Below are 26,218 nucleotides of genomic sequence, written 5' to 3'. Positions count from 1 at the left end.
GAGGCCGTGGCCACAGAAGCTGCTGAACTCTCCGCCCAGGAAATCCACAAGCCCAGTAGACCGTATTTAAAGGACTATGTTGTTGGACATGTAACACTGTTGGTCTAATGGAAATATGTGAAATGTAACTGATATGCTTTTGTGCCTAATTGAACCATTACGTGTAGTGCTGTATATAAGGAAACCATTACGATTGTAACTAACACCTTATCTCGGTGGGGAGGGGTGTTATGTACTGAAGTTCTCACCCTGGCCACTAGGAGTATTGTGTATGTAGTTTTCACTCAGGTCCACGTCAGTTATTTTAGGCGGGAAACCCTGGGCTGTTGTTGCTACAATGTTGACAGCCGGCTGCCTATAAAAGCAGGCCGGCTGAGCTGTTTGCTGTTCAGTTCTGTTCCAGCTTACAAATAAAGAGCTGCTTTGGAGAAATCGCTGCGTCGTCTGATATGTTCGCCCACAACTTAACAGTTACTTCTGTGTTTCGCCGCTCGCGCATGCGCAGCCGCCCAAAATGACGTCACGCACATATGCAGAAGCGGCGAATCGCGACCCGCGCACGCGCAGATGCAGGTTGCGTTCTGCTCAGGTTGCGAACAGGGCTCCGGAACGGATCCCATTCGCAACCAGAGGTGTCACTGTATTTTGGAAATGTACATCCAGTTTGTTTTTTCCTTTAATTCTTTTGGGGGCCCCAAGAGAGTGGGGCCCTGAGCTACAGCTTGTTTAGCTTATACGGAAATCCGACACTGGATTTACAGTTCTATGATTTAGCAAAGATGGAGGATGCCTGCGAAGGAGGCATCTTGCCTGAAGGAAACTGACACCCCCCTCTTGAGCAGTTGCCCATTTTTACTTTGCTTTAAAGTCCTAAAGTGAATTGCCCGCTTGCCAGGGAAATGCACAAACAACAACAACAACCCCCCCCCCCGAGTAAACATACAGGCAGGCGGCCTGCTTGCTCTCGCCATTACCTGGGAATCAATATCGAGGCATCCTGAGCGCGGTAACCGCAAACGCCCCATTTTCTCTTGGAATCAATCCCTTCTAATGCAGAGAGCACAGGGAAAACAAACTCAAGAAGGTCAATGGCAACTTGCTCTCAGCATCTCTGGATCCCTAAGCATGTCAGCAAACAAAAGGGAGGTCGTCACGGCGACGGTATTTGGCCCAGCGGCCGAATGCATGTTTGGAAAGGGAGTCGCCGAAGATTCGTTCCGCGGTGGTGTTGGGAAAGACTTCTGCCTGAAGCCTCAGGAAGCAGCTGCTGGCCAGTGTGGGCAACACTAAACAGCCTTGGTCCAGTATACCTGAAGGAGCGTCTCCACCCCCATCGTTCTACCCGGACACGGAGGTCCAGCTCCGAGGGCCTTCTGGCGGTTCCCTCACTGCGAGAAGCCAAGTTACAGGGAACCAGGCAGAGGGCCTTCTCGGTGGTGGCTCCCGCCCTGTGGAACGCCCTCCCACCAGATGTCAAAGAGAACAACAACTACCAGACTTTTAGAAGACATCTGAAGGCAGCCCTGTTCCGGGAAGCTTTCAACGCTTGATGTATTACTGTATTTTAATATTGTGTTGGAAGCTGCCCAGAGTGGCTGGGGAAACCCAGCCAGACAGGCAGGGTATAAATTATAAATTTATTATTATTATTATTAGGCTGGGCTAGGGACCAATGCTTGCGTCAAGGTACCCAAAAAGAGAAGAAGAGCCTGGTGGATCATTCACTCCAGCACCCTGATCTCACAAGAACCTTGGTCTCTAGATAGACTGCTCTTGGCCTGGAGGTTCCATCAGGAACGCCTGACTCCTGGATCACGCCAAGGGCCCATCTTGTTCTCCCAGGGAAGCAGGTGCCCCAGTGAGAAACCTCCAAGCAGTCCCTGCAAGAGCACTATCCCCTCTTGTGGTTTCCAGCAACTGGTACCCAGAAGCACTGCTGCCTTCAGTGGTGATGGCAGAGCAGCGCCATCATGGCCAGTAGCCATCAATAGATGGTGGGCACCACTGTTTCCTGCTGGAGGGAGTTCCCTCGTTTAACTACGCAATGCTGGGGTGCAGAATGAATAGGGCCGTGCTCTCCATCTGGATGAAGTCCGAATCCTCAACTGAAATCAGGGCGATTTGGGTGGATCCTGGCTTCGGCCGAATCTGGTTCAGACAGTGCCATTGGCCTGCCCAGAGAGATCCAGGGATCTCAAAAAGTGGGAGAGGGAACAACACAAGAAGACGGAAGAAGTAAAAAATTGAGATCACGCATGGGTGAATGGGAGTGGGGGGTATATGGGAATTTATAATATCATTTATAATATAAATTTTCTAATCGTGTTGTATTTATATACAGCAAAGGGAAGTTTAGAGTAATTAAAGGTAAAGGTACCCCTGCCCGTATGGGCCAGTCTTGACAGACTCTGGGGTTGTGCGCCCATCTCACTCAAGAGGCTGGGGGCCAGCGCTGTCCGCAGACACTTCCGGGTCACGTGGCCAGCAGGACTATGCCGCTTCTGGCGAGCCAGCGCAGCACACGGAACGCCGTTTACCTTCCCGCGGTCCCTATTTATCTACTTGCACCCGGGGGTGCTTTCGAACTGCTAGGTTGGCAGGCGCTGGGACCGAGCAACGGAAACGCACCCCGCCGCGGGGATTCGAACCGCCGACCTTTCGGTCGGCAAGCCCTAGGCGCTGAGGCTTTTACCCACAGCGCCACCCGCATCCATAGAGTAATTAGGGTAATTAGGTATATTTTAATTCAGGTAACTTATGCAATAGGTTTAAGTTAGAAAATGAATATGGATTCTGAATTTGATGTTTGTAATTCTCTTTGGTTTTGGAATAATAAAGAATTTTTTTGGGGGGGGGGAGGTGGGAGAGGGAGTCGCAGGTCCCCTCTGCAAAGAACAACACAGGGCTCTTTGCAAAAGGGCTTTGAAACAGCCCCGCACTGAGCCTTGGCTATGCAAGCGCCTCTTTCCCAAGCAGGGGAACACACCTGCAAAGCCAAAGCGAGCAGGATTGAACCCTCTGCTCACCAGGGTCCAATCCTGCTAGCTGCAGGGGTCTGCTCCAATGCATTCCCCACAGGTTCATGAAATAGCAGAACTTTTTTGCTCCCTTTTTTTTGAGAACTTGGCTTGTACCTTATCATATCACAGAATTATAGGATTCTAGACTTGGGAGGGGGTCCTCCATTTAGCCCAACGCCCTGAAAAGCAAGAATCACAACTAACGATGAGAGATGGCCATCCAACCCCTGCCTAGAAACCTCCAATGGAGTCCACTGACTTCCGAGGAGACCGTCCCGCTGTCAATTGGCTCTTAATGCATCAGCCGCACCTGTGAGATTCCTACGCATCACAAGGATGTTCAGTTCTGACCAGTTCAATTCCAACTGAATCTGAACTTCAAAGTCTAAAATCCCTGGTAGAGGACAAGGATCCTGAGATCACGTTAAGGGTAGCCAAATTCTGTGTGATTGCCCTAAAACTTGGGGAACAAGCTGTGCTATCATAATGATTAAGGCCTTAAATGATAAATTTAGGTTATATTGTAGTGACTAAGTTTTAACTTATATGTTTTTAAACTGTTGCTATACAGTCACGGGACGCAGGTGGCGCTGTGGGTTAAACCACAGAGCCTAGGACTTGCCGATCAGAAGGTCGGCGGTTCGAATCCCCGCGACGGGGTGAGCTCCCTTTGCTCGGTCCCGGCTCCTGCCAACCTAGCAGTTTGAAAGCACAAAGTGCAAGTAGATAAATAGGTACCGCTCCGGCGGGAAGGTAAACGGCGTTTCCGTGCGCTGCTCTGGTTCGCCAGAAGCGGCTTAGTCATGCTGGCCACATGACCCAGAAGCTGTCTGTGGACAAATGCTGGCTCCCTCGGCCAATAAAGCGAGATGAGCGCCGCAACCCCAGAGTCGGTCATGACTGGACCTAATGGTCAGGGGTCCCTTTACCTTTTTATACAGTCACACCTTGGGTTACAGCCTCTTCAGGTTGCGTTTTTTCGGGGTACGGAATGCCGAAACCCGGAAGTATGGGTTACTTCTGGGTTTCGGCGGTTGCACATGCGCAGAAGCGCTAAATTGTGCTTTGCGCATACGCAGAAGTGCCAAATCACAATGGGTGCGTGTGCAGACGTGGGTTGCGAACGCTGCAGGTTGCGAACGTGCATCCCGCACGGATCACGCTCACAACCTGAGCATCCATTGTATCTGTATTGTCCCTGTTATATCTAATTGCGAATCCAAATGTATCTCTGTTGTGTTTTATGACTTCCTTGATAGTGTATGTGAGCTGGTCTGTGACCGAAATAATAAATTTGAAAGGAACCCCTCCGTGCCACACACACACACACACACACACCCGGCCCTTACCTGATGAAGACTATGACCCCGACCCTTGCAATGTCTTTGTGCAGGATTTTCCAGGACTCTCGGATCAGGGCCTTCTGAGACTCTAAAAGGGAGAGCCACTCAGGGTTTTCCCCGCACTCCGTCTCCTTGCTCAAGTCCAGCCCGCCTTCCACAAACGACCCTCTCTTTTCCACGTCAAAAGTTGGCTCCGGTGTGACGCCTGGTCCAGATAAGGCACACCCCATCTTTCTCTGGGGGGACGGATTCTGGCACCCTGTGTCCTCCTTTCCCTCCACGCCAGCTAAAGCAAACAGAATTTTTTTATTTCAAAGATAGCTGGAGACGGAACAAACAGGCATTAATTGAATCAGCTCTCAGGGGAGAAGGGAGAAGCGCTGGCGATGGCTTCGCAGCACACGTTGTTCCCGTTGAAAATTGCACGCGAGCAGAAAGCGGTCCACCAGGCCCACTTTGTTTCACAGAATTGGAAGGGACCCCGAGGGTCATCTAGTCCAACCCCCTGCAATGCAGGAATCTTTCCCACAACTCTGAGATTAAGAGCTTCATGCTCTGCCCACTGAGCTTTCCCGCCTAAGCTAGTTTCAGTTATATTCCTATCCAGACCTCTCCCTGAAGAGCAGAGGGCAGACTCTCCCCGCCCCACCCCAGATAACCTCATCACGACCTTGTAAGGTAGGCCAGCTTGACTGATGGCAGCGACCCAGGACATTCAAGGGCTGGACAGGGATTTGAACCCAGAGCTCAGGTTAAAAACACTCATGCACACGCTCAAACGAATGAAAAGGGTAGATGTGCGTGGAGGCTGTGAAAAGGGCAAATGCTAGTGATCATTATGAAAGGAACAGACTATAAAACTGTTGTTATCATAATAAAGCCGTTATGCAAATCTATAGTGCATCTGGAACACTGTGTAGCGTTCTGGTCGCCTTGCCTCAAAATGGATATTGTTGGAAAAGGGAACCAGAACGCCCCACTTCCCTGTGAGAAAAGGTTGTTGCGTTTGGAACTTAGAATAGGGTTACCAGACGTCCCCGGTTTCCGGAGACAGTCCCCGGATTTGCAAATCTGTCCCCAGACAAATTCCGTCCCCGGAATGTCCCCCGATTTGCAAATCTGTCCCCGGGAAACGTGGCAGCGGCAGCCTCAGCAGCCCGGAGCCAGCCTGGTAGCGCAGTTGGCTCTGGCTGGCTTCAGGAGCTGCCCGCTGCAATGGTGCCTGCCATTTTTCCTGCGCCAAGGCAGCGAGCAGCTCCTGAAGCCAGCCAGAGCCAACTGCGCTACCAGGCTGGCCCCTCCTGGGCAACGGCTGCCTGCCTGTGACTCCTGAGCCTCCCCTGATCTGTCAAAACAAAGGGGGAAGGAGATTGGGGAAGGCTCGGGAGTCACGGGCGCGGGGGGCGCCGTTGCCCAGTCTCTGCCCATTTATGTTTCACAGGGTGCGAAAGAAGGGCTTTGCACCTTTCTACAATATGCATGAGTGCTTGGGCCCAGGGTCTTTTGCCTCGCCATCCCCACTACTGACTCCCTGCTGCTACTCAGATTCAAAAAAGGGGGGGAAAGTGTCCCTGGATTCATTGAAAAAAAATCTGGTAACCATAACTTAGAATCAGAGTTGAGACCCTAAGGGTCATCTAGACCAACCCGCTGCAATGCAGGAGTCTCAACTCAAGCATCCATGACAGATGGCCATCCGACATCTGCTTCTAAACCTCCGAGGAAGGAGAGGCCACCAACTGCGGGAGGCAGTGGAAGACAGGAGTGCCTGGCGTGCTCTGGTCCAGGGGGTCACGAAGAGGCGGACACAGCTAAACAACAAGAAGTTTTTATACTGTATTTTATGCTGCTTTTATAATTGTTTTAAATTTGTTGTTAGCCACCCTGAGCCCAGTTTTTGAACTGGGAAAGGGCGGGGTATAAATAAAATGTAATAAATAATAATAATAATAATAATAATAATAATAATAATAATAATAATGTTGTTGTTGTTGTTGTTGTTTAGTTGTTTAGTCGTGTCCGACTCTTCGTGACCCCATGGACCAGAGCAAGCCAGGCCCTCCTGTCTTCCACTGCCTCCCGCAGTTTGGCCAGACTCATGTTGGTTGCTTCGAGAACACTGTCCAACCATCTCATCCTCTGTTGTCCCCTTCTCCTTGTGCCCTCCATCTTTCCCAGCATCAGTGTCTTCTCCAGGGAGTCTTCTCTTCTCATGAGGTGGCCAAAGACTTGGAGCCTCAGCTTCAGGATCTGTCCTTCCAGTGAGCACTCAGGGCTGATTTCCTTAAGAATGGATGCGTTTGATCTTCTTGCAGTCCATGGGACTCTTAATAATAATAATAATAATAATAATAATAATAATGTGCATATTTTAAGTTGGTTTCTCTTTTCATTGTAAGCAGCTCCCAGGTTGTACGCAGAGCGGCGTGGGAATGCCTAAACTCAGTAAACGCAGGGTGCACGTTGCAATTAACAGTGTTCCTTGCACTTCGACAAAGAGCTTGAGGTTTTGCAGTGGGGGGCAGGCGGTGGATGGGAAGCGGTTGGCGCCAGCGGGGGGGCACTTCTTGCCTCCCACCCACCGGCTCTGCTGGTACACATGGCCACTTGGGAGCCGCTGCCAGGCTGCGAACGGAAGCCTCTGAGCTGTTGGAGGAGATCCATGGAGAGGCGCCGGCAAAGTGTTTGGCTGAAGCGGTGCCAGTTCCCACCCGGAAAAGTACGAGGGTGGGTGAGATAGACCGGGGAATCTCCGAGGACCCAAAGGGAGCATGGAGATGGGGATGGGGGGACCCCAAAGCTCGCAAGGAGCATCTCAGGCCCCGAGTTTATGAGGCACAAACTTAGGGCGGACTCTGGCAATGTTACAAGGTGGGCCCTGGAGTTGTTGTTTAGTCGTTGTCATGTCCGACTCTTCGTGACCCCCTGGACCAGAGCACGCCAGGCACTCCTGTCTTCCACTGCCTCCTGCAGTTTGGTCAAACGCATGCTGGTAGCTTCAAGAACACCATCCAACCATCTCGTCCTCTGTCACCCCCTTCTCCTTGTGCCCTCCATCTTTCCCAGCATCAGGGTCTTTTCCAGGGAGTCTTCTCTTCTCAGGAGGTGGCCAAAGTCTTGGAGCCTCAGCTTCAGGATCTGTCCTTCCAGTGAGCACTCAGGGCTGATTTCCTTCAGAATGGAGAGGTTTGGTCTTCTTGCAGTCCATGGGACTCTCAAGAGTCTCCTCCAGCACCAGAATTCAAAAGCATCCATTCTTCGGCGATCAGCCTTCTTTATGGTCCAGCTCTCACTTCCATACATCACTACTGGGAAAACCATAGCTTGAACTAGACGGACCTTCGTCGGCAAGGTGATGTCTCTACTGGGCCCTGGAGACGGAGGTTAATTGGGAGGGCAGATCAGCCTTGCTCAGAGCGCCTTTGCTGTGATGTGGAGCAAACTTCTTAATATTTTTTGAAGTTATTGCTAAGGGTGCTCTTGTGCACCTGGAGATTCAAGCCCTTTCTCCCCCTGCCCACCTGGAGACTTCAGATCAGGCCTGGAGGTCTGGCAGCCCTAATCCACATCCTTTCTCCCCAGGTGTGCCCCTCCTCAGCCCTCGTCTCTCTGCGCCATTCTTGCGTGCTGTTACCTGCATGGAAGGTGTGGCTGTGCCTTTTCCCAAACTGGACTGAGTTGTTGTTGTTGTTTTGCAATTTTTAAATTTTTATTTTATTAAAATAATTCAACATTAATACATACATATTACGAATATACAAACATACATTTCACACAATCCTTTAAAATGTTCAAACATACCTACACTCAATCCCACCACCCCTCACCCCACCCTTGTGTTAGACTTCCAATCTACTCAATTGCAATTTCTTTCCACTTCTATTACTTTCTTTCACACACTTTTAAACCAACTTTCTACTTCTTTTTCTGTTACACATTGTTATCCATCTTATTTAGTATTTCAGTATTTATAACGGAACTTATTTATTCTAATAGGAGTTCTGATTTTTCACAATGATTTTGCAAATATCCTTCCAGTCCTTGTCTATTTTCTCTTTTGAGATCCTTCCAATTTCGCCCATTGTTTTGGATATATTGTAATACTCCAATAATTTGGCAAGCCACTTTTGTCGGTATTATACCTCTTCTCCAATTTTGGAAAATGGAAAAGTGGACTGTGAGTTGTGTGCCTGTGTATATCTGTAGAAATTTGTGTGTGGCCGGAATTCAGCCGACAGGACAAAGGGAAAAGTCAGGCCACCATCTCCCGCTAGAATGCAGCCTTCGAGGGGTTTGCATGCACAGGAATGTGTCCCCCGACCTTAATTTCTCGCCTTGCACTGTGACAAACCCGGGTTTGCAACTGAGCAGAAACTCAACACACACCAGGAGACAGATGCACTTCTGAACACCCGGCTGACACCCCCGCATGCTAAATGCTTCAGGCTACACCACAGAGACTTAATTTGCAAATAAGTTAGGTAGGAGATAGGGACGTGGGTGGTGCTGTGGGTTAAACCACAGAGCCTAGGGCTTGCCGATCAGAAGGTCGGCGGTTCGAAACCCTGCGGCGGGGTGAGCTCCCATTCCTCAGTCCCAGCTCCTGCCAACCTAGCAGTTCGAAAGCACGTCAGAGTGCAAGTAGATAAATAGGTACCGCTCCGGCGGGAAGGTAAACGGCATTTCCGTGCACTGCTCTGGTTCGCCAGAAGCGGCTTAGTCATGCTGGCCACATGACCCGGAAGCTGTACACTGGCTCCCTTGGCCAATAAAGCGAGATGAGCGCCGCAACCCCAGAGTCGGTCATGACTGGACCTAACAGTCAGGGGTCCCTTTACTTTTAGGTAGGACATAAAGGAGGAAATGTAGACACGCAACCAGAGATCTCTAATATAATCAGTTTTTTCAAATGGTCTGGGGTTGTTTTTTTTAACTGACAGATTAATCAACTCAATTTTTTTGTTGATTAACAACCAGTCGAAGCCAGGAAGGGAGCAGTCTTTTGTTTCTGGTGTGTTAATGTAAGGAATAGTGAAAGAGAAATATTCTTAAAGAATGGGTACCTTTTGTTGTTGATGATTATTAACAGCCAGGACCGTTTTTTAAGCGGAGGGGTGGGGACTTCTGTCCAGCTCGTCTACATCCCGGGCTTGGCGCTGCACTTAAGTAAGAAGCTCCCGGATCGCAGCCCGGCGCCCCTTACCTGTCCCCCTCCGAGGAAGTCCGCGCGACAGGATTACCAGCAAGAACAGGTGGCTCGCCAGCTGTGCCATCCTCGCCCGGCTCCGGGATCGCACTGGGCGCTTCCCTGCTCCGCTGGCAGTCTCCGCAGGGAGGCGGCAGGCAGCGAGGTGGCCAGAGAGGGACGGGAGAGACGCGCTTTGCGCCCGCCCCGATTGCGCCCGCCAGGTGCCCAGGCAGCCCCGGAGGGAGAGGACGCGAAGGGGCTTCCCTGAGCCGGACGCAGCGCGCTCCGATGGGAGGCTGAGAGGAGGGGAGCGGGGAAGAGAGCGCGCCCTGACTCTCCTTTCCGGACACTCAGCCTGTGGCGCTCTCCAAAATCTGGCGCCCCTGCGCCACTAATCTCTGTGAGTAAGACGCCCCTATATCATAGCTGTCAACCTTTCCCTTTTCTTGCGAGGAATCCTATTCGGAATAAGGGAATTTCCCTTTTTTTAAAAAGGGAAAAGTTGACAGCTATGCCCTGTATAGGAGCAACAACAATATTTAATTACCGGTAAGCAAAGGAACCTATAGTGAGGCTTTTCAGGGTTATTAGAAAGTAACCGATTCCTCAGTTAAGAAAGCCAAGGAGCAGTTTCAAATTCCTTAATTGGCAAGGTTCTCAACCTGTGGGTCCCCAGATGTTGTTGGACTACAACTCCCATCATCCCTAGTTCAGGGATGATGGGAGTTGTAGTCCAACAACATCTGGGGACCCACAGATTGACCAGGTCTGTGCAAAGCACGATACTGAGCGGGGCCAAATTTCCTGCATATCACTTAACAAATGTAAGAAGAACTTGCTAGATCAGGCTAATGGCCCCTCTTGTCATAGAATCATAGATCTGTAGAGTTGGAAGGGACCCCCAGAGTCATCTAGTTCACCCCCCCCCCCCAAAATGTGGGAAGATGCACTTGTCCCATCTGGGGATCGAACCTGCAATGTTGATGTTCTCAGCGCCACTCCAGGATCCTGCCGCCACCCAGAAGGCTCTTCTGGGAAACCCACAAGCAGAATGCCAGCACAATTAGCAACTCTCCCTTCCTGCGGATTCCAGTAGCTGGGATTCAGAAGCCCGGCTGCCTCGACTGTGGAGGCAGAACACAGCCATCCTGGCTAGCAACCATCAATTGTTGTTGTTGTTGAGTTGTTTAGTCGTGTCCGCCTCTTCGTGACCCCCTGGACCAGAGCACACCAGGCACCTCTGTCCTCCACTACCTCTTGCAGTTTGGTCAAACTCATGCCGGTAGCTTCGAGAACACTGTCCAACCATCTCATCCTCTGTCGTCCCCTTCTCCTTGCGCCCTCCATCTTCCCCAACATCAGTGTCTTTTCCAGGGAGCCTTCTCTTCTCATGAGGTGGCCAAAGTCTTGGAGCCTCAGCTTCAGGATCTGTCCTTCCAGGGAGCACTCAGGGCTGGTTTCCTTCAGAATGGAGAGGTTTGATCTTCTTGCAGTCCATGGGACTCTCAAGAGTCTCCTCCAGCACCACAATTCAAAAGCATCCATTCTTCGGCGATCAGCCTTCTTTATGGTCCAGCTCTCACTTCCATACATCACTACTGTGAAAACCATAGCTTTAACTATACGGACCTTTGTTGGCAAGGTAATGTCTCTGCAACCATCAATAGCCTCCATGAACTGGCCCACTCTTCCTTCAAAGTCCTACAAGCTGCTGGATATCACTGTCTCCAGTGGGAGGGAGTTCCATAGGATAACTCTCTGCCCTAAATCTCCCAAGGTTGAGCATTTTTGGACGTTCACTTCCAAGCCACCATCAGGGAGACAAGGATGGGGCTGACTGGTGGGTCTTGGGGACTGGGTGAACCCTGGAGCAGCACCCATGCTGCCAGGAGGGTTAATAATAATATAATAAATTTTCATTTATACCCCGCCCTTCCCAGTTCAGAAAACCGGGCTCAGGGCGGCTAACAACAAATTTAAAACACTTAATTGATGCAACAAAAAACAGCATAAAATACAGTATCAATAACAATAAATTCAGAATTCAAAAATCAATTTAAGGGGGAAATCCATCCAATAAACATTATATGAGCACCAGGGCTAGCTGGGTAAGTTAGTCCTATTTGGGCCAGCGAGGAGACCAGGGGAGAATTAGCTATGGGATCCCTGAGTGGGTAATCTTCATAAAAAGGGGAGGGGGAGGGAAGGAAGGGAAATAAATAAGAACTGGAGGAGAGGTCAGCCTCTGATCCACCCAGCGGCACAGAAAACAAACTCAGACTGAGGTTGCAATCCTGTGCACACTTACTTGAGAGCAAGCCCCGCCAAACTAAATGAATTTGCTTCTGTGTAAAGCTAGGGACGCGGGTGGCGCTGTGGGTTAACCACAGAGCCTAAGACTTGCTGATCAGAAGGTTGGCGGTTCGAATCCCCGCCACGGGGTGAGCTCCCGTTGCTCAGTCCCAGCTCCTGCCAACCTAGCAGTTCGAAAGCACGTCAAAGTGCAAGTAGAGAAATAGGTACCACTCCGGCGGGAAGGTAAACGGCATTTCCGTGCGCTGCTCTGGTTCACCAGAAGCGGCTTAGTCATGCTGGCCACATGACCCGGAAGCTGTACGCCGGCTCCCTCGGCCAGTAAAGTGAGAAGAGCGCCGCAACCCCAGACTTGGCCAAGACTGGACCTAACGGTCGGGGGTCCCTTTACCTTAAACGCACATAGGATTGTGCTGTGATGCAAGAAAGGTCAAGCTAGAATAAAATTCACAAGCAAGGGAAGATTCACTTTGCTTCCCACCCCTGTCAACATTCTGCTTGTAACTTCTGTGGAGCACAGAGACTTGTTCCCCCACTTTTGGGGGGTGTGTGTGTGTTTATCTCCAACTCCTCGAAAGATTCCATCAACCGCGTCTCCAAAAATTTTCACACATCACTTGGGAAGACAGGTGAACTAATGCCAGTGGACTGGAAGAAGCAAAGATCACGAGTGTTGAAGCAATGATTCTTCAACATCAACTTCATTGGAATGGTCATGTTGTGCGGATGCCTGATGATCGTCTTCCAAAGCAACTACTCTATTCCAAACTTAAAAAGGGAAAGCGTAATGCTGGTGGTCAGCAAAAGAGTTTTAAAGACTCTCTCAAGGCAAATCTTTAAAAAATGTAGTATAAACACTGACAACTGGGAAACACTGGCCTGTGAGTGCTCCAGTTGGAGAACAGCCTTGACCAAAGGTGTCCTGGGCTTTGAAGACACTCAAACTCAGGACGCAAGGGAGAAACGTGCTAAGAGGAAGGCACGCTTGGCAAATCCACACCAGGATCAATTCCCGCCCGGAAACCTCTGTCCCCACTGTGGAAGGACGTGTGGATCCAGAATTGGCCTCCACAGTCACTTACGGACTCACTGTTAAGACCATGTTCATGGAAGACAATTCTACTTGGCTATTTGCCCAATAGACCACTATTTATTTCGGTGATGGCAGAGAAAGTGATACTATCTTAGAACAGCAAGAGAGGCAGTGTGATGCAATGGTTAGAGCGTCACAGAGTAGTACCTGGGAACCAGGGTTCAAATCTTCCACTCAGCCATGAAACTTGGGCGAGTCACTGCCTCTCATCTTGATCTACCTCTCAGGGTTGTGTGAGCATCAAATGGGGAGAAGAACCATTTATGCCCCCTTAACCTCCTTGGATAAAAGGGTGCATTGGTGCAACAAATGCAACAAAACTTCAACAAATATTGCAGTTTGCGGGGGGGGGAGGGGGGCGGATCTCATTCCCTAGCAATGCAACAGACCGAAAAGCGCCCACTGTCCACATTTAGTTTGTAAGCTCTCTGGGGCAGCGACCTGTTCCCTGCTTTGTGGGGGGCGCACGCTACGTGGGCTTATTTTCCCGTGCCTATCTATGAAATTAATGCAATGTTAGAACTGCAGCCAGCTTTTTTTTTTTGCGGGGCAGGGGGAGAGAGATCTCATTCCCTGGCGATGCAACAGACCCCAGAATGCCCCACTGTCCACAGTTAAGTTTGCAAGTTCTCTGGCGCAGATACTTATTTCCGCCTCGGTTTGGGGTTGCAGCCAGCACCGGGGAAGGAGGGCGGCAAAGACTCAGCCTTGATAAAAGACCAAAAATTGCCCACTTACCCGCGCAAGTTCTTCTCCGCAAGGGCTGGAAAAAAAAACCCCGGTTCAGCAACTCCAGGAGGAAATTCCAGAGCGAGGAAAAGCAACAAACTGTCTTTGGAAGAAAATTCCCTCCTGCGCTGCTGTGATTCCGGCTCACACTCTTTTCTCTCTTCTCCAGCAGGTGAATCCCATATGCAGCCTGCAGATCAAGCACACGAGGGCAGCTCCAGGATCTTAGAGCCTGCCTCGTTCAGACCCGCGCGCCCTCCTTCCTCTCCCGAGACAGCAGAACAACGCCATCACCATCACTTAGCTCTCCTGCCGCCGCTCTATTTAAATACAAATGGATCATTCTCCCTTTCATCTCCACCTGAAGCAAAGCAATGAAAGCAGAGGTTCAATTAATGCGCAGAAGAGATGGAGGGGGGAATGTTTGCCGGCGCCCATCTGTGAACAACAAGCGCGTTGGAGAGGATTTCTCCCTCCCTCCTGGGGAATAAGGGCTGGCAGGCAGGAGGGCTGGGCGCCAGGAATGGGAGAAAGGAAGGAAAAGGAGCGTTGCATTTTGGCACCCGGGTGGGCTGCATTTCCTGCACCCCACTCCCTGTGCTGAGCATTTGCCAGTGCCGGATTTATGTACAGTGGTACCTCGGGTTATGGGACGCAGGTGGCGCTGTGGGTTAAATCACTGAGCCTAGGACTTGCCGATCAGAAGGTTGGCGGTTTGAATCCCCATGACGGGGTGAGCTCCCGTTGCTCGGTCCCTGCTCCTGCCAACCTAGCAGTTCAAAAGCATGTCAAAGTGCAAGTAGATAAATAGGTACCGCTCCGGCGGGAAGGTAAACGGCGTTTCCGTGCGCTGCTCTGGTTTGCCAGAAGCGGCTTAGTCATGCTGGCCACATGACATGGAAGCTGTACACTGGCTCCCTCGGCCAATAAAGCTAGATGAGCGCCGCAACCCCAGAGTCGGCCACGACTGGACCTAATGGTCCCTTTACCTTTACCTCGGGTTACAGACGCTTCAGGTTACAGACTCCGCAAACCGAGAATAGTACCTCGGGTTAAGAACTTTGCTTCAGGATGAGAACAGAAATTGCACAGCAGAGGCAGCGGGAGGCCCCATTAGCTGAAGTGGTTCTTCAGGTTAAAAACAGTTTCAGGTTAAGAACAGACTTCCAGAACAAATTACCGTAAGTTCTTAACCCAAGCTACCACTGTATAAGCTAAACAAGCTACAGCTTAGGGTTCCACACTCTTGGGGAGGCCCCCCAAAAAAATTAAACGGGAAAAAATCTGGATGTACATTTCCAAAATATAAGATAAACAACTTCTTATTTGTATTTCAGTTCAACAGTTACTTTGATAAAATGCATATTTTGTGATATGCAAATGGCTTGAGATACCTATGAGGTCCATAAATTACCATCTAGCATCTATTCAACACAAAAAACAGTGACCATTTGTTGTTGACAAAGGACAGCTGGACATAGAAAGGGCCCCATTGCCTTCAGTTGCTTAGGGCCTCATCCAACCTCAATCCGACCCTGCCCACACCCGTGGCGTTGTGGTCCTGATCCGGGTTCAAGAGAGTGTCCCCAGGTGCTGTGAGCTGCAACACTGGACTGTGGACTCCCCACTTGAGCGAACCTTGCTTAAAAGGAATTCCTACTTCTTGGGGAACACTGGGAAGGAAAGGAGAGAGCGAGGGAGCGAGGGATCTCTCCTAAAGGCGCCAATTTCACTTCCTGGAACTGGCAATGGGCAGCCCTTTTTCTTGAGTAGGTGTGCAAAGGATCCCTCAGCATGAGTGCTTGAGCCGGGAAACCCTCAATCAGTACTTTACCTCTGTCAGAACTGGCATTGCGACAGGTGCTACAGAACACATAACAGGAAGTGCTTCTTTTCACAGCGCAGAGTTAATCTGCGGAGCTCCCTCCCACAGGAGTGGGATGCAAGAATTCCATCTTTTAGTATGGCAGCCCCTACACTTTGGATCTCCCTGCTGAAGTCCCCACAGGGATGCGGGTGGCGCTGTGGTGTAAACCACAGAGCCTAGGGCTTGCCGATCAGAAGGTTGGCGGTTCGAATCCCCGCGATGGGGTGAGCTCCTGTTGCTTGGTCCCTGCTCCTGCCAACCTAGCAATTTGGAAGCACGTCAAAGTGCAAGTAGATAAATAGGTACCGCTCCGGCGGGAAGGTAAACGGCATTTCCGTGCGCTGCTCTGGTTCGCCAGAAGCGGCTTAGACATGCTGGCCACATGGCCACATGTACGCCGGCTCCCTCGGCCAATAAAGCGAGATGAGCGCCGCAACCCCAGAGTCAGCCACAACTGGACCTAATCGTCAGTGGTCCCTTTACCTTTTCAAAGTCTCCACACCCCAGAAAGAAGGAATCCATGTGTTGTTGGCTGGGTGTATGGCAATGTTCTTTTTCTGTGATATATCGAAACAAAGTGAAACCACATGCCAATAAATTCATTGCCCTCTGATTGACATTCCGAGGCTCCGGTCAGTTTTTCCATAAACCTGACAGACCACAAAGGATTTTCAAGTGTTTTCCAGCAGCAAGCTATAACTCTTTTGGCCGCAACCAATAAAAGAGTTATAAGGTATTTGTGGTGCAAATCTTCCAGTTGGCCCACAGGTAGAGACGGAAGGATCTGTCAATTTCTCATTTCTTCTTGTCTTAAATTCAGCTCCCCACATTTTGCAGCTATTTGAGTTTTATTTTTTTTGGTGTTACACACCCACACCCACACACCAAAATGCAGATACGTTTTCACTGGGACATTTTGGTATGAACTTCTAACAAGCACACATTTTTTTATATACCGCTTTGACTAATATTCTGGGAGCAATTATTCTCACCAATATAAATATTCATCTTTATCAGGGGTCAGCAAACTTTTTCAGCAGGTGGCTGGTCTGCTGTCTCTCAGACCTTGTGGGGGGCCAGACTATATTTTTTTTGGGGGGGGGGATGAACAAATTCCTATGCCCCACAAATAACCCAGAGATGCATTTTAAATAAAAGGACACATTCTACTCATGTAAAAAAATGCTGATTCCTGGACCGTCCGCAGGCCGGATTGAGAAGGTGATTGGGCCGGATCCGGCCCCCGGGCCTTAGTTTGCCTATCCATGATCTTTATGTATGCTTTCCTTAACTGATGGATTTATGGAAGCGTCGTTTGGCTGGAGAACGGCAGTGCAAAATTCAGAGAAACACCAAATTCGGAGGAAGACTGCGTTTCAATCTCCGCCTTGTTCCGGAAAGTTTGGGAAAGCTTGCATTTAAATGCAGACTGGCTCAAATTTGTCCCCCACCCCCTACGTCCGCAGATGTCCTTTCTGTCTGCGCTTGCAAAAGGATTCCGGGTGCTTTTGGCTATTGTGTGTGTGTGTGTGTGTGTGTGTGTGTGTGGTGGATCAGGAAAGGAGGGGCTGCAATGGAGATCATGTTCCATGCTCAGCCAAGCACAATGTTCTGGCTTCTGTCGAATTATCAAAATGCTCTCCAAGTTTGCAGCGTCATTTAATACGGAGCGGGGGGAACCTCCACCCTCTTTGACCAGCACTTTGATAAACGACTGCAAGCTCTCTCAGGCCTGATCTCTTTCCCCAATGGAGCAATTCGTGGAATCATGTTTCCCATCCGGCCAGCCCTTTTGCACAAATCTGAGCAGGAAACACTCAGAATGAGAAAGGGAATTTTGGCAGGATGGTCATTTTTCAAATGCTGCCTTCTTACCCAGCCATGGCACGCTGACCTTGAACCACCTTGCCAGGCCCTGCTGAAGGGGGAGTGAAGTTCAGTTTTTAAAGAGCCTTTTTGGGGGGTGGGGGAGGAGACACATGTGAGCGATTTGTGACAAATTCAAATTTTGCTTATGTTGGAGAGCGGTGTTTGTGCGCGGACACGGAGCACTTTGGGTTTTCTGTAACTTACTGTATTTTCCTGTGTATAAGACGCCCCCATGTATAAGATGCCCCCTCTTTTTGGGGACTCCAAATTGAGAAAATGGGGGGATATTGTCCAGACTTCTTGAGCTTTTTTGGGGGGAAGGCAGTTGCCGAAAATAGCTCACCCGCAGGACTGCAATAGCCAATTACGTGTGCAACACAAAGCCGCAAATCCAATGCACGACCGCCAATAGCAAGCGCCAATTGCCCACCATGGCCCCACCCCTATGGGCAGTTCAACCCGCCCCTATGGGGGTGGGTCCGCACCAGGTTCTGGAGAGGATTGCTCTGCCACTGGCTGGACTAGATGGGGCCTCTGGCCTGATCCAGCAGACTTTTTATTGTGCACGTGCTTTTATAAATTTAATTGAATTTTCCCATGTTACACATTTTCCTATAAACATTACGTTGAACTCCCACCCCACGCACCTTCCATGGTGTTCCATCTATGCTGTTGTTTAAATGTTGCATATATATTTTTAAATTCTTAATCTCTAGGTTTAATCATCCTAAGTATTCATCTCAATATTTCGGAGCTGTTCATATTTCAAATCATGCTCATGTTTTCATAATACTGTTGTTGTTGTTATTCGTTTAGTCGTGTCCGACTCTTCGTGACCCCCTGGACCAGAGCACGCCAGGCACTCCTGTCTTCCACTGCCTCCCGCAGTTTGGTCAAACTCATGCTGGTAGCTTGGAGAACACTGTCCCACCATCTCGTCCTCTGTCATCCCCTTCTCCTTGTGCTCTCCATCTTTCCCAACATCAGGGTCTTTTCCAGGGAGTCTTCTCTTCTCCTGAGGTGGCCAAAGCATTGGAGCCTCAGCTTCAGGATCTGTCCTTCCAGTGAGCACTCAGGGCTGATTTCCTTCAGAATGGAGAGGTCGGATCTTCTTGCAGTCCATGGGACTCTCTAGAGTCTCCTCCAGTACTGTGATTCAAAAAATATGCTACGAAATACTTCCATTTAGCTTTTTGTTCATTACTTAGTTTGTTCTGGTTCTTAAGCAGAAAGTCATCTGGGATTCACTTGTAAAGGATGCCTGATTCTGTTGTCATGGCATTTTTGTGGGCACAAGGCCTCTGCCTTCTGGCTCAGCCTCCCTCTCTCTTCCTTATGCAACAGATGGACTAATGGCCCCTTCTCCCAGGTAGCACAGGAATGCAGGAACTGGTACCCAGAGAGACAGCTTCACCTACGGCAGCAGAAGCGCCCTGGACGTGTGTTCCAGGAAGCTACTGGGAGCTTTTGCTTGAGGATGGAAGTTTATAAATTGACACGTGGCAGGAAAAGAGCAGATACAGAAACGTTCCCCCCCCCCCCCGCCCTTCTCAAAACATCCAACGATGATGAGCGTTTGGAAGATTCAGGACAGAAAGAAGAAAATCCTTCTTCTTGCAACACACAGTTAAACTGTCGGTTCTAATCCACTGGGAGCAGTCAAATACAACATTCTTTGTTTTCCTAGAGTGGACATGCAAGCGGATGTTTGGTCCATCTGTTGAAACTTCCTGTTTCTCCTGGCTGGAGCATCCTTCCTTGCATGTGACTAGTGTGTGTGTGTGAACTTACCTGTCTGTGATGGCCTGGGATTCGGACTCGATGCTGAACCTGAGGGATCCCAGCCTGCACAGGATTCTCCGCCTCCAGAACCGGCTGAGCCGAGGCTGGGGCTTGAGCCTGAAGGGTCCTCACCTGTGCTGGGTCCTCAGGTGCAGGCACCAGCTGAGTCTGCTCTGGATCCTGAGGTGATGGAGGACCCATTGCCTGCAGGTGCTCCACTCTCAGCCCCGTCAGGGGAAGCTGAGGTTGCCTCTGGGTCCAGTAACCCTCCAGCCTCTCCTGAGCTGCAGAGGCTCAGGGCAGAGAGGCGGAGGGAACTAAGTTCCCACAGGAGGAGTGCTCGCCTCCAGGCCAGGAGAGGCGAGTCACCTGTGGACCGGGGCTGCCCTATGCCTCCGGGCAGATAAAAGCCGGCCAGCCCCAGTCCCAAGTTGCGGGAGCAACATTGTTGGTTGCTAGTTCCTGCCTGAACCCTGTCTTGCTATCCTGCTGGAGCTCCTGACCCGCCCTGGCTCCCTGCTTGCATGCCTGTTCCTGACTTCACCGGACTCCCTGCCCTGCACCCAGCTCCAGCTACTCATTGCACCTTTAACCATGGACTGGACTTGGACCTTGCCTCTCAGGTAACCCAAGGGACCAGCACACTGTCCAGGTAACAAAAGGATGAGTCACACAGCACTCTCTCTCTTTCACTTCCTTCTTCATTTGACCAGCTTCTAGCTAGGACTGCCCTGCTAGCTCCCAGCGAGCTGAAGCATTGGGACTATTCCCCCATATGGGGTAGATCCACATGTACATATTTGTAACTAAGTCTGCCTCCAGGAATCCAACTGTGAACTGATGTGAGTAAATTTCTTTTATAGACTTTGAATAAGATTGTGGCATTTTCCCTCTTTTAAGAGGGATTAAAGGGAACTTCAGGACGCGGGTGGCGCTGTGGATTAAACCACTGAGCCTAGGGCTTGCCAATCAGAAGGTCGGTGATTCAAATCTCTGCAACGGGGTGAGCTCCTGTTGCTCTGTCCCTGCTCCTGCCAACCTAGCAGTTTGAACGCACGTCAAAGTGCAAGTAGATAAATAGGTACCGCTCCTGCCGCATTCTGGATTAGTTATAGTTTCCGGGTCACCTGCAAAGGTAGCCCCACGTAATGTTCTTCTGTAGGAGATGGGTCATCGTGGAAGAGAAACCTCCCCCTTGGTTCCCTACGCACCTTCTCTGGGGAAAAGGCATCTGCAGCAGGAGTGGGGAACTGGGCAAATGCACAGAGGATAAGGCTACCAATGGCTTTGACATATAAAATGTTACCTGGCTCTGGACCTCATTCCTCAAGGACTGCCTCTCCTCATACAAACTGACCCACGCCCTGCGATCGTCGCCCGAGACCTTCTTCATGTGCCTCCCTCATGAGAGGTCCAGATGGTGGCAACACGAGAACGGGGCCTTTTCTGTGGTGGCTCCCCATTTATGGAATGCTCTCCCTACGGAGGCTCACATGGCCCCTTCATTTACATGTCTTTCTTTTTTTAACCAGACCTTTGGCTTTTAATTATCTATGGCCGTTTTGCACGGGTCCTAAGGTAGCTTTGAAGGTGTTTATTTGCTGGTTTTAATATATGCATGAGTTTGTTCTTTTGCCTAAAATACTGCAACTCTCTTTGAGTTGCCGTAGCAAAAAAAAAAGGAATGATAAATCTAATAAGTGATGGTGGTGGTGATTTCATTTCAGTGCCCAAGATAAAATCACTGCAAGGGCAAAACTTGCCCAAATGGAAAATAAAAACGAAAATAACATGAATAATTTTTCAAAAACACAAAGGAAAAGACCGGCTCCGGCTTTGTGGATAAAAAGTTTCCCGTTTATTTGCTCTGGTGACGCCACTCCTTTTCAAAAGAAACAGCTCCACGTCATATTATAAATTGATTTTATGTACACCCCACGAGGGGGAAAACAATGGGGAGGAAGACATCAATATATAAAAGGAGGAGGCCGGTGTTATCAATATTTATTTACAAGGGTGGGGAGATTTTAAAAAAACCAGTACCCATTCTGATGAGGTCGAAAGGAACATCCCTCTTGCTGTTAAATTAAACACACACACAACTGTGTCACTATAAATAGACATTTTTGTAAAACACGCGCGCACACACAAAATCTGTTAACCAACGGGGATTCTCTAGAAAAGGCAGCGTGCCCCTTGAATAAAAAAGTGCATACGTTCATTTTCTCGCAAGGTTTAAACTGAAGCAGCACAGAAACTTCTGGGCGGAAGGCAGCAAAAAAAAAAAAGTGAAGTGGTTTCACATCCGAAACGTTCGAAGAGCAAAAAACTGATTCTGGAGTCCTGGTCGCTCAGCCAATCGCCCGGTTGCTCCTCCGATCCACCGGATCACAAGACCGTTGCATGCCTCTGGCAGAAAATCCAGACTAGACCCCCACCCCCTTCATACTCAGACATCCACCCACCCACCCGGGTTCTAATGGGGGCACAAGGCAGCCACAACCCCATTTGTTTAAGTAAGGCTTGTGCAGGAGATCTTCCCACTAGACCAGTGGTTCCCAAAGTGGGGGTGGGGGGTGGGATTACCAGTGTGTGTGTGTGTGGCTCCAGGTAAAGGTATAGGGACCCCTGACCATTAGGTCCAGTCGTGGCCGACTCTGGGGTTGCGGTGCTCATCTCGCTTTATTGGCCGAGGGAGCCGGCATACAGCTTCCGGGTCATGTGGCCAGCAGGACTAAGCCGCTTCTGGCGAACCAGAGCAGCGCACGGAAACGCCGTTTGCCTTCCCGCCGGAGCGGTACCTATTTATCTACTTGCACTCTGACGTGCTTTCGAACTGCTAGGTTGGCAAGAGCAGGGACCGAGCAACGGGAGCTCACCCCGTCACGGGGATTCGAACTGCCAACCTTCCGATCGGCAAGTCCTAGGCTCTGTGGTTTAACCCAGAGTGCCACCCGCGTCCTTGTGTGAGGCTCTAAGAAGGTATAAATGACTCTCTGGCATCACTGGATCAGCTTCATCAACTGTGTCAAATTAATTAAGTGAAAGCATTCAAACTGGATTCTGAATAGGTGTGCCATTGATTGCTACTGTTTTGAATTTTATTGCACTATCTTCCTTAGTGCGCCGTGCAAACCGCTACTCTGAATAACGCTTTTTGCAGGGTTGGAGAGTAAAGGAACCCAGTGGGGCGGTGGATGGAAAAAGTTTGGGAACCACTGGGCTAGATTGTGCCCCGTGAATCAGATCCGGATCACACTCTTTTTGGGACCCCCATAATCCACAGGGTGCTGCTGCCATCATGCCTCACATGAACTCCACCCCGTTCTCCACCAAATTCTCTCTCTATCAAAAACATACCTGGCTTGAAACTCTTCCTGACTCCCCTTGCCAGGACGCCCTCCGTGCTCCCTCCTTCTCATTGGTCAGATAAAGGCCCCTTTCCTTCCCAGTCCCCAATTCTTCCTTCCCCAAATTAATGGGGTCAGGAGCTGTTGTATATTTCCCTTGGCGATTTCTAGTTACTGTATTTCTCTCTCTATAAGACGCACTTTCCCACTCCTAAAAAGGGGAAATGTGTGTGCGTCTTATGGAGCGAGTGCAGGCTGCGCAGCTATCCCAGAAGGCAGAATAGCAAAAGGGATTGTTGCTTTCACTGCACAGCGATCCCTCTTGCTCTCCTGGCTTCAGGGATAGCCACACAAAGCCTCTTGAGCAGAGCGGGGGCGCTCCTGCCTCTTCGCTCAAGAGGCGTTGCTTTCTTGTTGTCCTCTAAAAACTAGGTGCGTCTTATGGTCGGGTGCGTCTTATAGAGTGAAAAATACGGTAGCTCATCGTTCTCCAACCTGGGCTCCTTCAGAGGTCTCTGGGCATTGCTTCTTCGCTCAATGAACTATGGAACTCCCCGCTGCAGGATTCACCAAGTTGGATGGCTCTAAAGGAAGACCGGGTAAAAGCATGGAGGGCACAGAGAATGCTCCTGATGGCTACTCGACACCATGGCTATGCCCTGCCTCCAATGCTTCTGAAGGACTGTTCCCGGAAACCGCAGAGGGCTGTTGTGCTTGAATCCTGCTTGTGGATTTCCCAGTAAAGGCATCTGGTCAGCCCCTGTGAGAACAGGATGCTGGACTAGAAGGGCCATGGGCCTGATCCAGCGGCCAGGCTCTTTCTTGAGTTCCTAATGGAGCCCAGTAGTGATGTATGGAAGTGAGAGCTGGACCATAAAGAAGGCTCATTGCTGAAGAATGGATGCTTTTGAATTCTGGTGCTGGAGGAGACTCTTGAGAGTCCCATGGACTGCAAGAAGATCCAACCTCTCCATTCTGAAGGAAATCAGCCCTGAGTGCTCACTGGAAGGACAGATCCTGAAGCTGAGGCTCCAAGACTTTGGCCACCTCATGAGAAGAGAAGACTCCCTGGAAAAGACCCTGATGTTGGGAAAGATGGAGGGCACAAGGAGAAGGGGGCAACAGAGGACGAGATGGTGGGACAGTGTTCTTGAAGCTACAAACATGAGTTTGACCAAAGTGCGGGAGGCAGTGGAAGACAGGAGGGCCTGGCATGCTCTGGTCCAGGGGGGAACGAAGAGGCGGACACAACTAAACAACAACATTGGAGTCCCCAGGTCCAGAGGCAGTCTATCCTGATCGCTGGGTTTCTAGGGGTGTTTGGCCACTGCGAGGACTGGATGATGGACTGGACGGGGCACTGGCCTGATCCCACAGTGGTCTTCTGGTGTTCTTACATGGGGCGCATCTGAAGGGCATCAGGAAGTTTGGTCTACTTCCACCACAACTAGCTGGACTGGGGTCTGAGTCGATGGAGGCCCTAGGCTGCCTCTGGCACGAAGATACTTTGAGTCCTTGAAATTCCCCTGCTAGCGACTTCCACAATTGTGGGAGAAGAACACTGACACGCCATTCAGTTCCTAACAGAGGAAATCTCCTGCATGACAGGGCCAGATGGCACAGGAGATCATAGCGAAGGAGAACAAAAAGGACCATGAAAATTTAAGAAGTTGGGCGTTACGCTGGCAAGAGGAGCAACAGGCGCTCGTTCTAAAGAGGAACCCGTTTGAAAGTTTCTCAAAAACCAGGGGGACTTCTTGGAGAGTCAAGGAGGTGGGACCCCATCTTTGAAAGATTCTTGGAGGTTCTGTAAAACCACAACAGAAGCTCAGCTAGGCTGTGAGCCAGAAGAAATGAGGACATCTCAGAGGAGGCCAGCGTGGCTAACAAGCAGAGTCAAGGATGTTCTAAAAAGGCGCCAGGTCTTGGACAAAGGAGAACAAAACTGAGCAGAAGCTCTGTCTGGCACAGTGGATGTAAGTTGATGATACGGTTTGGATGGGGGAAATAATTTGTGGAGCATCTTGCTAAAACTGTTAAGAAACGTTTTTTGGAAATACACCAAAAGCAGGGAATTATCCAGGGAAATGGAAGGACCGTTGGATGACAACAGAGTGGAAGGTGTGCTAAAATAAAATAAGGGAGAGAGAGAGATTGCAGAGATGAATTCATTGCCGGGGGTTGCAATAGATGACCTTTGGAGGTCCCTTCCAACTCTACTGTTTTGTTATTCTATGAATGAATGACCTGCCTTTCTTTTCACAGTCAGTGGAAGATGTTGGGCAGATACCCACACCCATTCTTCTTCTTCCAGGGGGTGGGGTATGTCTGAAGAAATAACCAGAGAAGATCAGAGGTGATTATTGCAGGGCAAACGGAGAAACGAAAAATTCACAAGTCTGCACAGAATGGCAGTTCTTTGACCGAAAAGCGAACCTGCTGATCTCAACGAAAACGGACAGATTTGGCTGCTGAAATCAAGTCAGTAAAAGCCAACTCTTTGCTGGAGGATGGGAAAACAGGCAAGGTGATACCATTTTTTAATTTGTTTAAAAAAGGGTATTGGTGGGAGCAGGAGAGGGAGACAGATAATGATAACTCCATTAGCTTAACATTTGCCCTTAGAAAACTGGTGGAAAACCTTATTAAAGAGAGCATTGTTAAGGATATAGAAGGAAGGAAGGAAAGATCAGCATGGCTTCCGCAAAGGAAACTCCTTCTTTCACCATTTTTTGGGGAGTTCTTTGGCAGGGCCAACAAGTCTGTGGGGATGGAATGGTCTGTTGTGGTCGGAACGCACCGTATATTTGGGCTCCCCCAAAGCCCTGGATAAACAAAAGTTCAGGGTCATGATCCCGACTAAATGTTAGGAAGACCGTTCTGATGGTGAGAGCTATTCTCCTTCGTTGGAGGTTTTCAAACAGGGGTTGGGTGGCCATCTGTCAGGGATTCCTCCATTATTGCAAAGAAAGAAAGGCAAATCCTGTTTTATCAGGAGTCGGACTGCAAACGAAACTGGAGATGCTATACACTGACAGTTTACGGAAGTCCATGGCCAGGCACATTCGGAACGCTGTTCTGCTTGCCTCAGAAAATAAAAATAAATAAACCATGGCTGGCAAATGGTCAGAAGGGGCCAACCGAGGTATCGATTATGAAATTATGCAAGGTTGCAGAGGGACAGAGGAAGATTGTTGTCTCAGGACAACAGAACGGCAGATTACAGTTCCCAGGGAGAATCGTGGCCCCGGGAGGGAAATATAGAATCATAGAATCATAGAGTTGGAAGAGACCACAAGGGCCATGGAGTCCAACCCCCTGCCAAGCAGGAAACACCATCAGAGCACTCCTGACATATGGTTGTCAAGCCTCTGCTTAAAGACCTCCAAGGAAGGAGACTCCACCACACTCCTTGGCAGCCAATTCCACTGTCAAACAGCTCTTACTGTCAGGAAGTTCTTCCTAATGTTTAGGTGGAATCTTCTTTCTTGTAGTTTGGATCCATTGCTCCGTGTCCGCTTCTCTGGAGCAGCAGAAAACAACCTTTCTCCCTCCTCTATGTGACATCCTTTTATATATTTGAACATGGCTATCATATCACCCCTTAACCTCCTCTTCTCCAGGCTAAACATGCCCAGCTCCCTTAGCCGTTCCTCATAAGGCA

The 26,218-nt window shown here is 49.8% G+C and overlaps 1 protein-coding gene across 1 annotated transcript in view; it reads right to left on the bottom strand.

Annotated features, from left to right (window-relative positions):
* Positions 1–14,101, bottom strand: part of LOC114603015 (neuroglobin-like) — a 39,570-nt gene extending 25,469 nt beyond the window's left edge. Inside the window, exons 1-2 of the mRNA XM_077932412.1 lie at positions 13,696–14,101; positions 4,370–4,649 (exon numbers count right to left, since the gene is read on the bottom strand). Coding sequence (XP_077788538.1) covers positions 4,370–4,593 — 224 coding nt within the window. The 5' untranslated portion in view covers positions 4,594–4,649; positions 13,696–14,101. The remainder of the gene's footprint in view (positions 1–4,369; positions 4,650–13,695) is intronic.
* Between the last annotated feature and the right edge of the window lie 12,117 nt (positions 14,102–26,218).

This window comes from Podarcis muralis, chromosome 7, assembly GCF_964188315.1.
Source record: "Podarcis muralis chromosome 7, rPodMur119.hap1.1, whole genome shotgun sequence".
NCBI classification, from domain to species: domain Eukaryota; kingdom Metazoa; phylum Chordata; class Lepidosauria; order Squamata; family Lacertidae; genus Podarcis; species Podarcis muralis.
This window is presented reverse-complemented; position numbering and strand designations above follow the sequence as displayed.